Source organism: Lissotriton vulgaris, chromosome 6, assembly GCF_964263255.1.
Source record: "Lissotriton vulgaris chromosome 6, aLisVul1.2, whole genome shotgun sequence".
Classification (NCBI taxonomy): Eukaryota; Metazoa; Chordata; class Amphibia; order Caudata; family Salamandridae; genus Lissotriton; species Lissotriton vulgaris.
Window position 1 is genome coordinate 1,225,508,507 of NC_141694.1, and position 13,127 is coordinate 1,225,521,633.

The 13,127-nt window shown below is 42.9% G+C and overlaps 1 protein-coding gene across 1 annotated transcript in view; it reads right to left on the reverse strand.

Moving 5' to 3' along the window:
- The window catches only part of LOC147708655 (uncharacterized), a 117,803-nt gene extending 105,547 nt beyond the window's left edge, over positions 1-12,256 (reverse strand). Inside the window, exons 1-7 of the mRNA XM_086925381.1 lie at positions 12,133-12,256; positions 10,656-10,754; positions 10,082-10,212; positions 8,192-8,338; positions 5,396-5,482; positions 2,812-2,887; positions 894-946 (exon numbers count right to left, since the gene is read on the reverse strand). Coding sequence (XP_086781507.1) covers positions 894-946; positions 2,812-2,887; positions 5,396-5,482; positions 8,192-8,338; positions 10,082-10,212; positions 10,656-10,754; positions 12,133-12,256 — 717 coding nt within the window. The remainder of the gene's footprint in view (positions 1-893; positions 947-2,811; positions 2,888-5,395; positions 5,483-8,191; positions 8,339-10,081; positions 10,213-10,655; positions 10,755-12,132) is intronic.
- Between the last annotated feature and the right edge of the window lie 871 nt (positions 12,257-13,127).

The window sequence follows — 13,127 nt, forward strand, 5'->3', positions numbered from 1 at the left end:
CTCGTTGAAAAAGCCTTTTGACACCTCATCAGGGTAGTAAGCGCTATACAAATGCAATTACTATACAATGCAATAGGCACATGGCCAAGTTGAAACGTTGGCAATGCATTAAAAAGGCGCTTGGTTCTGCACCGAAACATCACAGTCATGTATGGAAGGGCCTTAGGTTCCCTAAGGCAGCCCCTCCTGAAAAGAGGGCTCTGAAAAGCCATATAATAAAGTCAGAATAGAAAAGCCAAACTTTGAACACTGCAAGTGTTTGCAGTTTAAAAATTAAAAAAAATAACTGAGCAAAGCAATTGACACTTTACCCCTCAATCAACCACTCACAAGATCTAGCACAGCTTTATGCACTCCATAATGATGGCAGCAGTAAAGGAGCAAAACAAAAGATTTTTTTTTTAAAAACACTCTCCAAAACAATATCGAACAGCAGGAAATATACACAACCACAAAATGCATTGGACTGATATCAAAACATGACAAACATTTCATCAGGCTAATACTTGAAGGAAGCTCTCCCACACAGGTAAAGGGCTGTCCCAGAATCCCTCTTTATTTGCCATATGGTGTGTTGACCTTGTTACTCTTTTCTGCTTCCATTCGTGTATCAGTTGGTATCTCAAACACAAAGAAACCTGCCTTGTAATACCTGCATGGTCAAGAGAGTACTCATGAAAGCATTTCACATACCATTAATACACCATAGAAACTCTAACAAACTATTCAGTTTGTCTCTCTACATAACCCTTGTGCTAACCGGGAAATTAGCCCTCTAAATAAAACAAATTAGGCATCTTAGATCCTGATAAGCATGTTGTAAACTGCTGCCCCTCCCCTAAATGTTAACCCGTGGCACAGGCTCTCTGGAGACACAGCCTTATGCTACTTACCTCAATACCAGACGCTTGAGCTCCTGCATCCAGTAGTTTACTTTGAGTTGTCTCTAGAGATAGGCAAAAAATATTTAAAATTAGCAATTACTTTTCTAACCAGATGGTAGGCCCTTCATCTATCAGACTGTTTTATTGAATTATTGTCTTTGGTTTCAGATCATCACCAATTATATAGTTTAATGTAAAACAATCTATGAACAATGAATGGAAATGTTTCTCATCTGTTCACAATAACTCTAATATTCATACTATATAAATGTCTTCTGTGTTTACTATAAGACACAGTAGCTAGTGGGGCCTGGAACTGTGCCATAGCAGTGCAACAAGATGAGTGTCATAAAGATGCGGCATGCATACAGAGAAGTGTCTTCTCCCTATTGCACCCTAGTCTTTTTGAAGAGATCACGGCCCAATTCACGGGAAACATCCTTTACAACGCAACTTTTACCACGCAGTGCAGTTACAACGCAGGTTTTACTATGCATACCATTACAACGCATTACACTGGGGGGCGCTCTAGGATAGGGAATACGTTTAATTTACTATCCAACACCTTCCCTAGTGTCCACGGGGACTGGAGTTGGAATAGTAAATTAAACTATTCATTATCCAGCACCCCCAAGTGTAATGCGTTGTAATGGTATGCGTAGTAAAACCTGCGTTGTTACAGCATGCGTGGTAAAAGCATGCGTTGTAACGTCATACATCCCCAATTCACAGTCAGAATATTATAAAGAGCATATTTGCTGGCCAAACAAACCTAGAGGTAGAGATCAGTAGCATGATAAGAAACACTCAAAAAGAAAAGAGGAGGGCCAGAATACTCACCAACAGGGGTTGGAAAAACAAGGGCACCGAGTGGTGTTCATGCCAAGAGGCTGCATCGGAAATCAGTTTGTAAACCAGGAGCCATCCTTTCAGGAACATCACCAGCGAGAGCAGATCCATACATAGCAAGATTTCTTTCAGTTCTCAAAGTCGAGAACCTAAGGTACATTCTAGAGACCAGCTCTCGCTAGGACAATTGGACCTAGACCTACAGAAATGTTTTAGCAACTGTTTGAACTGAAAAACATCCTGTTAGTCAGTTTTCTGGTATTCAAATCTAGATCATTTCCTGCCTGGTAGTCTATGACTATTCTATGGTTCCAAAAGTTTCAAAAACATTGGACACTCAATCTGGAAAAAATAATTCAATGATGATGAAGCCCTGGGATGACTTGTGCGCGATATTAAATCATATTAACATAACATAGCCTAAGCCTATTGCTTGGTGTTCACAAATATATTGCCAAGATGCAAAACATGAGTATTGAGGCCTGTAACCAGGATGCTCGTTGGCAGGGTAAAATCTAGGTTTAAACTGAGGTGCAGGTAAATAGGAATCCAAAGACTGGGTCGACGAGGCTAGAGGTAGAGAATAAAGATTGTAAATTTAGGCTTCCCAGATATATACCAGACTGCCAACAAAGATCAGATTTTGGTCTCTAAATGCAGGCTGATAAACCATAGCAGTCCAAAGCCCTCCCTTGTCATCAGTGTTTGAGAATATGTTCACCATCATAACATTTGACAAAGTACTACAAATAAAGATTTACTTGTTTGTATTGAGCCTGGACACAAGAGCGAAGGTTATGTTCAGAGAAACCATGGAAAGTGGAGATGCATGCATGTGATTTATCACCAAGGCGTGGATAGAAACTGGCAATAGCAGTGGTAAGGGCATGGGTGGAACTAGCAATGCACAAGCATTGGAAAAGGAGGCAATATAGAGATATGTGGGGAGGGCACAGCCAGAAGCAAAGGTGAATAGTACAAGCCAATAGCCAATGAACAAGTTCACTTTTTCAATTACAGTTACATTTTTAGACGAACAAATAAATGGGGTTTGGGGATTTACCAATCCTGTACTCACCAAGCAGGAGGAGGAGCTCATTTGCTGTCTGTTTAGCTGCTTGCCCTTTGTGAGACAGAGGTTCCTGGGCAGAGATCTGCCAAAGAAAAGAAGACAATATTTAGTGAGGGGCCGAATATCATTTATGGTCCCACATACCGTAATGTGCAGAACAAGAGGATCTCTGATACTGTGGATAACAGAGCTGTGTGCAGTTAAGACCTTCCTCACAATCCCAGCTCTCTTTCAGGAGCCGAAATGCGTTTTTATTATCCCAAATATTTTGGCAACTCTGGGTCCAAGCTGTTATTCTCATTCTAGGGAAAACTCATGATAGCAAGAATTTGAAGCAGGATAACAGTCAAGATTTATACATTCCAGGACCCGGTATCCTCAAACCAATTTGCAGCCAGAAAACAGTTGAGGGGCTGATGCTTAAACAAATGAGCAACCCAATCATTACTTTGGGCGATCAAAGGGTTTGAGATGTCAAATACACTACCCCTGAGCATTTTGGTGAAAATACATCTGTGAGTGTGATGCGTGTGTGCCACTGTTTTTTAAAAGCTGGTCTCAGGCAATTGCTGAGCAAATAGTTTTAATGTTAAAAATGCTTTCTTTATGATTAGGCTGCTGTGCAATTGCCATTGAATGTGCATATATTATGGAGGCTCCCTCAACAAGTCTGTGTTCTTCAGGTGCAGCCGGCACAGGTAACCGGGGTGGGGCGGTGGGGCATTGGTGTGGAGGCAGGGCGGTCGAGGGGGGAAATGGACAGATGGCGGGATAGTGAAAGTAAAATAAATAAATAAAACTGCTTACCTTGCGCTCGCCGCATCACCTCATCAAGGTGGTTTTATTTATTTTTTTATTTTACTTTCACTATCCCGTCGTCTGCCCACTTCCCTCCTTACCCACCCGCCCAACCGCAGTTACCTGTGCCGGCCGTGCCTGGTGTTAGTACCTTTGTGAATGTAGAGCTGAGGCCAACTGATGAGCTCTCCTGCTCTGCTCTGCTGCTGACCTTCTATTCATGGAAATACCTGACATCCCAAAGAGTTCAGACAAGCTGTCCCAGAATATTAAAAAATATATTTTTACCTCTTTCCAGAGACGTCCCATGATCAACCTCCTTGTACGGGTGGACTGAGTGCTAACTCTGCCAGGTGTGCACTTACCTTTCTGTGTAAAACCTTGCCTGTTTCACCTCTGTAAGTTACCCTCCATCTGTCATTTCACAGTACACACTATTGTTCATCTGCTTGGCATAGAACACAGGTCAGTCTCTACCCTGAGTGACTTGACCACCATTAGAAGCATTCCTCAGCCACATACATAGGTGGTCCCCTGATCATGCTAATCTATGCAGAAGTCTAACACCTTTGCTAGCAAAATTGAGTTTTTGCCCTTGTTGGACCTCATGTCAACTTCCTCAGCAAGTAAGACATCTAGGCAGACTATAAGACATCATTATCAAGATCTTTCCTTCCTGCACACCAAGCTGTTGACCCAGTCTCATTAGCACATTAGGGTTTGCAACTTCTATCAAAATCCTAACCAAAAACTTGTAGGCAAACCGGTTTTAGGCAAAAGCTCCAAATATGAACACAGAAATGTTATTATTCATGTGTTAATGGCTTTTTTAAGTTCCCCTCTGGTCATCATCTTATAGTGATTGGGATCAGATATTGATTGTGAACAGTATGGTAACAGCCATACGAATCTGGTAAGTGGATGAGTATTCAGATCCTGGCCATTAGCACAACATTAACCTATCACTTCTTATGAGAGCGATTCGCAGACTGCGAATTGTGAACAGCTTTTCCAGAAGTATCAGTACTCACATTCCCTTCTTTATGATAATATTGGCCTCTTCCCAGTTAGAAAGGAACAGATCTGTATTAAAAGTCTTCATTTCATGACTAACATCACAGTGACAGCAATCATTGCAAAGACAGAACAGGATATTATGATTATAAATTGGGAACTCAGTGCTGCTACTTTGTAGAGCATTTACAATCGACCACAACAGATGCGCTCTTCTGAAAATCTTAATTTAAGACTTTTATCCACTACTACATTTGCCTTAGTTCACACCCTGTTGTACTCACTTAAGAATTACTGTTATAGATCTAGTGGGTGTTAGTTTCAACTCTTCAGCAGTGAAGCTAGGTATTGACCTTTTTTACCAAGTGAATTGAGAGACAGAATATCTTTGTCATTCCTTGGCTGTCGCCAAGTGAATAATGTGCTCAGTCTCCTGCTATAGACCTAGTGACTGGAGTTCTGTGATCCTTGCTATGAAAAAAGTGGGTAATGATATCACTCACAAGCTAGGGAAATCACCACCTTTGGAGACAGCGGATTACCATTAAAGTGTTGTGCTTTAAAGACAATGGGTGGTATTTTCAGCACTCTGTCATGGAGATAACAGGGGACTTTTTTTAGTGCTCTCTCATGAGAGGTGTCAGTGAATGGGCAGGAGTAAAGTCCACATCTCTACTATGTAATCAGCATGTGTGTCCATCACACTAACTGATCATCTTTATTGTTCAGAAGATACAGTGATTTCATGATAGAAGAGTCTCCTCAAAAAATCCCCTACCATGTTGTGCAGTGCTGCAAACCCTTCCGGTAAAGAAGCCTCCTTGCAAGCTTTTGTGACACCAGCTCTAAGGAAATGTTCGAGAGGCTGAATGGAAAAGAACATGAAGTTAGTAAGGGGGAAGCCTTTAGAAAGAGATCACTCATGCATATGGCTTTCAATTTCATTCAGCACATTCATTTCCAACTATAATAAATGATTACTTCACATAAACAACAGATCTTGACCAACTAAGCAACGCAATCACAGCCATCTGACACCACTTGGGACATTGCCCTTCCTAGTGATGAATAAGCATTACTTTTAAAATTAGAGGAAAATATCAAGCTCCATCTTCAGGAAAGGAGTTTAATGCAGTCAAGGGGGTTGAAGTAATCTAGATCCTTGTGGTGGGCTGGTGATCCACACTCTCAAGGCGGTCAGTGGTTGACTGGGGAGAGGTAATCAGTATCACCACAAAGGAAGAAGTGATCAGAAGCTTTACAGGGTGAGAACCCTCAAGAGGTAGGAGAGTATGATCTTCTGTGGCAAGTGAAGTTCAGGATCCCAAGAGATTTGATGCAAATACCTAAAAGGGAGAGGTGATCTGAATTCTCAGAGGGGAGAGTTGATAAGAATCTTAAGATAGAAGTTGCTGATGAGGCTGCTCTGGGGGGAAAGGTGACATTGGGTGTTACAAAGTGTATATGGTCAGTTTCCCAGCTTCTAGATGTTTTCTATAGGACATTTATGAGGCACATGTGAACTATAGCTATTAAGAAAACATACAAGGACAGACTTTTAAAAATGTGATAACCTTTTCCAAAGTATATAAACCAACTCATGAAAAATAAGGTAGATGTTGGTCCAACGATGGAGGTTAAAGGGAATTAGTGATCAGGATCCCCAGTAGGGGCCCATGATTAGAATTTTTTTGAGTGGTATGAAGTGCAATTGTAACAATGAAACCAGTTGGTTATTGTGTCTGTCTCAATATGGGGATTATAGAAAAAGGAAAAATAAGTTATACATTAAAAAGTTGTGAACAAGGTTGTTTTTATTTCCTAGTGAGGCAGGAAGGCTAAGAAATGGAAGGAAGAAAAAAATGAAATGGTCTTGATTCAAAGTTTTGCTTTTTTGACACACTGAATCTCCAAAAGCATTACTTTCCTATGTAGTGGTGCAGCGACCACACAAAAAGGCAGTTTCTCCCAAGAAAATTGAAAATTAAAGGGGTTTAAAAAATAATGCACCAGTGTAAATAATTTCTGTGATTCCTTAGATTCCACCTGCACTACTGTGACCCTTATTATGAGTGGCCTATCATAATCTGCTATTTCGATGTGAGTCTAGGAAGGGCAAATAACAAGGACTCCCATTTTGGGAGCAATAACATATGGGAGTCACATTTCATTTACTGTACTTGTTTTTCCCCGGGGCTTTTGATGAAACACAATAGAGCTACCATATTCCTCCAAACCTCATGATTACAATGAGACCTGTACCATCAGAATTATTGTACCACTTGTAATGAAGGCCCAACTATTATATCCCCGGTGAAAAAAAGAGAAGACCCAGATAATGACCACTCAGATCTGTGATCCAGGTCAGGTGTGTCAAAAGCCGTAGAAAAACCCAACAGAGATCTGAAAGACGAGCAGAGAATACCTCCTACATCATCTGCGGCGTCCCCCAGGGCTCATCCCTCAGCCCAACACTATTCAATGTCTACATGGCCCCCTTGCACAAGTGCCCGTCATCACGACCTCAACATCATCTCCTATGCCAACGACACCCGGCTCATCCTCTCCCTCACCAAGGACCCACACACCGCCAAAACCAACCTCCACAAGGGAATGAAGGCCGTCGCTGACTGGATGAGGAGAAGCCTTCTGAAACTGAACTCGGACAAGACAGAGGTCCTAATCCTCAGACCCACCCCCTCAGCCTGGGACCACTCCTGGTGGCCGACCACACTGGGAACAGCACTGACACCCACCGACCATGCACGCAACCTAGGATTCATCCTCGACTCCTCCCTCTCCATGTCTAACAGGTCAACGCTGTCTCCTCCTCCTACTACAACACCCTACGCATGCTCCGCAGGATCTACAAGTGGATCCCGACCGAAACAAAAAGAACGGTGACACAGGCCCTCGTCAGCAGCAGTCTGGACTACGGCAATGCACTCTACGCAGGAATCCCAGCCAAACACCTACGACGACTACAACGCATCCAAAACGCCTCCGCCCGACTGATCGTCAATGTCCCCCGCCGCAGCCACATCATCCCCCACCTGTGAGACCTACACTGGCTCCCCATCGACAAGAGGATCACCTTCAAGCTCCTCACCAACGCACACAAAGCACTTCACAACGCTGGACCAGCCTACCTGAACAGCAGACTCAGCTTCTACACCACCACCTGCCAGCTCCACTCCGCGAGCCTCGCCCTCGCCACTGTCCCCCGCATTCAGCGAACAACCTCCTTCTCCTACCTCACCGCCAAGACCTGGAACACCCTCCCGACCCACCTACGGCAGACCCAAGACCTATTCGCCTTCAGAAGACTCCTCAAGACCTGGCTCTTCAAGCAGTAGCGGCACCCCCCTCCCCTCAGCGCCTTGACACCCTCACAGGTAAGTAGCGCGCTTTACAAGTACTCTGATTGATTGATTGATTGATTGAGTGATTGATTGATTGAACGCAACATTTTCTCACTAGACACCCCCTTATGATTCTCTTCAATACATCAAGGACATAATTCATACAAACATACAGTAGATATTTCTGAGGGGTACATTTGCCCCAGACATACCTTTATCAGACCAAAGGTGTTCTCTTTCGGCAGGCTTGCCTGGAGGTATAATACCTCTCTGAACACCCCTGGTAGTTCCAAAGCCAGCTGGTCTGGGGGAAGCAGAGTCGCCATTGGGCCAAGTGTCAGTAACACCTGTTCACGGATCTACAGGAAGTAACACAGAAGAAAGTACATGCCTCTGACCTCTGTATGTGTGAAGCAAGGGGAAACGTACTGTTTTTGTATGGCAAAATACTTGTGGTGGAGATTCATGTTTATGTCAGGAAGTTCTTACCATAGTCAAAAGGTAACAATTTTTTCCTAATTGGAGAAGTCACAGTTTCTTGTTTTATTTATCCCATTCTACAATGACTTTGCAGAGGAAGCCAACTTGCCCCTTACTCATTTGATTTACTCCCATGTCCGGATTTAGGCCCACATGCATCCAAGGAAAAATCGGTCGCAAGCAGGCAGATTCTCAGAATCTGCCCCTTTGCGACCGGTATTTTGGCATTTGGGATGCATCATCCCAAATGCAAAAATCGCAAATTGTGATTGCACTTAAGGACTCACAAATTGCAATGCCTTGAATGCACTGCAGGATGCCTTTTAAAATAACGATGTTGCTATTTTGATCCACTATTTACAGAGAAATTATACCGGATGGTAAATAGCGAAAATGTTGAAAAATGCACTAAAGTGTATTTTTCAAAGTTGTAGGTTACACACACACATGCCCTTGGGGCATGTGTGTGCGCAACACGTGTGCACAGTTCAATTTCAGGGGTGCAACAGGGTGTCCTTTTGACAGCCTTGTACCCTTGAAATTGCATGTGCAATTTCCCATTCATTCCTATGGGCCTGTACGCCCATAGGAATGAATGGGAAGCCATTCCTTAATTGTGACTCGCAATTTGTGAGTCGCAAATAGGGAATGTTTAGGAATCTCTATTTTTATAGCAATTCCTACATGGATAGGCTTGTGTGATTCAATAATTGAGATTCCTTAATAATCGCAATTAAGGAATCGCAAAAGCCGACCTTGATACATGTGCCAGTTAAAGTCTTACTTTCTGGTAATGGTTAAATAGTATTGTTGACAACTTCTACGCATGAAAGACAGCATGGCATATGCCTATGAGTGAATTCGGACATGATGGGTAGAATGGATTAACCTAAACCCTTTGTACTTTGGGCTGAATTCTAATCCATCACTCTTTTGCTCAGTTTGCCACTACAGATAATGATCAACAGTTTGCAAATCAGCCTTGGTCATTCTACAATAGGAAAATTCCATTTGAAGCTAGTATGTTTGCACTGAATGTGAGTATATGCAAATTCAGACAATGTATGGCTGACTGGGCCTCATTAGTGCCGCTCTGCATATGGCCTATAGCACAATGGACTAGGGCATCCCCTTTTTGATGCAGCCATCATGATAAGCACTTAGGCCGTCTCACTTAGAAAAAGAAGTGATGAATGGAGTTCTAGATTCAATCTAAACCATTGGTAATTAATTGGGATTGAATTCAAGTCCAAAGTCTTTTGTTGACTTTGCTACTAAAGACAGTCAGTGACCAACCGCATGGTATTAGTCGGAGCCATCTTCCAGTAGCAGCAGCCAAGACCTGTTTAGTTTTTCTCAATGAAACACCATAGATGCTCACTCACTGACAGCTGCATACCATTTATTACCACTGTTCATGCAGATAGAGGGGCATCTTGATCCTCACAAAGCTCCATCTTTTGTGAATCATGGCCCCTTCCTCAAATGATCCATGGTGATAAAAGGGATATTATAGTTGGCATGTTAGCACATTTTTATAATGTATCTGGTACTGGGGACTCAGTAGATAATAGTAGCATGCTTTGTCTCTCTCAAGAATCCGTTCTGACTTGAAAACTTACCTTGCACTTTTCCTTGGTGTTCATGCATGGTATGTCAAGATAGACCTTGCAGATAACATAGCCCTTCAAATATTGCGGAACAAGCTTTGCTTCTGTGCTCCGGGCAAATGCCCAAGTTAAGGATTGAAAGGCTGCAGAGAAAATACAAATCAGTTCTGCCCAGTTGCCCACTTATGCTCTGTCTATACACACCCTTAGCCCTACCAACTTTCCCCTTCCCCAGAATGCAGGCTTGTGGTGCATGAAAATCAAGGGGGAGGGTAGGCAGTTTTTAATGACTTTTGACACATTCTAATACCTCAGCTGTCGCTCAAAATAATACAGAGCATATCAATTTTACACACAATGTATAGAATCTGATCATTTTATGAAGAAAAGCCAAATCATTTCTCAGAGATTAATTAAAAACCCAGAAGATTTTGGCAAAATTCTCAGACAAACTCTGAGGCTGTTGATTAAAATGATACATACATATAAAATTATCCCTGGTGTTTTCTGAAAAATTGAAAGTATCCTTGCAGTGGGTGCTCGCTCCATCCAGTTTCAGAGAAGCTTCCTAATAGTTTATACTTACCGCGGCAGAAATACCAACACTGGGCGAAAGTTCTTGCTTTCTTCATGATGGGTAGAAAGCGTTCAAGGATTAAACCCTCAGAATACTTCATTATGGATACTGTGAGGTGACAACAAAAAAACACAGCTCAGACTGGTTGCATAGTGGAGGCAAAAGCCTGTGGTGCCCGGGTGTACACAGGTGCCACAGCAGAGATGGGAGTCCTGTAGTGCCCTTCAAACTGAAACATACAACAGATAGACCTTAGGACTGGGATGTACTTTGAACTGAATGGTTTGCGTTGCTCCCTGGGTGGGAGGACGTCTCCAATTGCACTCATTTATATTTAAATACAATATTCACTCTTTTAAATTATTTTCCAAATCAATTTTATTCATTGTTGCTTTTTAATCCATTGTGTCATATTACTTTCTTCAGTAATACAAAGATGTGTTCTTTTCACACATTAATGCCTTATCATGCCCAAAGGAGTGCAATTGGAGACGCCCTCCCGCCCAGGGAGCAATGCAAACCATTCATTGAATTCATCCTCATACTCAGGAGGATTTCCCAATTTGCACCAAAGACCATAACACCGATTGAAATAACATAAGTACACAGGAGTGCTACGGTCCTTATATAAAGGGAGAGCCTTGGGTTGCACATTGGGTGTACATTGGAGTGAGATGAGTGGCCCAACAGAGAGACGGTGCAGCCTTTGGGCTTCTTTCGATCTGACACAGGCGGCACACAAAGACTTAGAAGAGTACTTTTTTAGGTCCTTTCTGGAGACTAGCTATGTTTCCTTGCAGGAGATTCTGGGAAATGGACAGCCAATTCCCTGAGAGTCAACGTCTAAAGGGAGGTTCTCTTCATTCTGTGATCTCACAGTAGTATCTGGTTACTGGTGTTTCAAGTACAAGAGGCCATACTTGTTAGAAGGGTTGCTCATGAATTCCCTAGGCCCTGAACCTGGGAGCATCAATTTCCCCCAAATTAGAGGTCAGAAAGTTAAACTTAAGTGGAAGGGAGAGGGGCTAACAAGTAACAATGATATCACAGAGAGAGTACCAAATATGCTAAGTTAAATTCTGCCAGAAATTGTATGGATCAGTAACTTAATTTAAAATGTTCAAGTGAGACAGGCAAAGAAAACTACTAAGTGGAAAAGCAGGAGCTGAGAACCAGATTGGAATATACATTTCCAAGAAGCAGGCAGTAAGCAGGCTGATGGCTCAACCGTCTTTATCTGCTGTTAAACCCTATGGTTCTAAGTTTAACTGCCAGAACTACTGAGGTTGAGATTTCACAGTGCTGTACTCTCCTAACCGGAGACCCATGTTTGTAGGTATCACTACCCCATTGTGCTTTGAACATCATCTATCTTGGATTGTGTGATCATTGTACCAATAGTGTCCAACAGAACTTAATCCATTTCCCACTTCACTTAGCATGGTCTTCCCTGATGTAAGGATCTCTCAAATGCCAGGCAACTTACCATGACCTTGAATGACTTTTTGAAGGCACAATGCAACATATGGATGTGGGATGGCCTCCATCTCAAAAAGACCCAGGATGTTCCTAAGTACCACGTCGGGAAGCCAGCGAGCAAGCTCCACCATCACTCTGCAGCCGACTTTCTCCACGTCTGTGAACTCGGACAGCTGCTCAAGATGATGGGAGATCAGTTAGCAATGAAGACAGACTGCTTTAAAAAACAATCCCTAGTATCAAACCGGCAGACCATAATCTTTAATTCTTTAGAATGTAATATCTCAACTTGAGGCTAGGAACATAGCTTTTGTCAAATACTAAGGGGGAGATTTTCAAACCATTTGCGCTGGTGCCACAAAAGTGGTGCTAACCAGCGTGAATACTTGCTATTTTCTTTCCAGCGCAAAACTTGATTTGCGCTGGAAAGCACCCGATCAGCTGCGCAAAGCACTGCTTTGCGTTACTTTGCACCGAGGGGGCTTACATGGGTGGTACATGGGCGTTCCCATGCAACCACCCAAGCCTTTTGATGCAAAACCATAGTTACAAAGATTTGTAAACATGATTTTGCACCAAAGGTTAACACCCCTCCAAAGGAGGCGCTAACAGGAGAAATGCTTTAATTTCTCTGTGCTTTTCCAAGTTTCCATGCATGCTGCACATATGCAAAGTGGGAAAAGCTTTGCATCATGCCTAGCATAGTATTTTTTACAGGAAGGGTACCCTTCATGTACAAAACCTATGCTACACTCTTGCACGCACCCTAGCGCTGCAGCACTAAGGTGTGTGCATGGTACACAGCTGCTAAAATTAGCGCCGGCACAAGGGAGGGGGAGATAGCCCCTCTCCCGCTCCCTCTCTGTCACGCACGTAGCACCGCCTCGCTGGGGGCTCCGCTGCGTGACTTTTTAAAAAGATCCCCCTAACTGTGGTGCCAAGAATCCCTGAATATGATGTCTATGACTGCAGTTGGGAGACCGTGAGCTCAAGATCCATCAT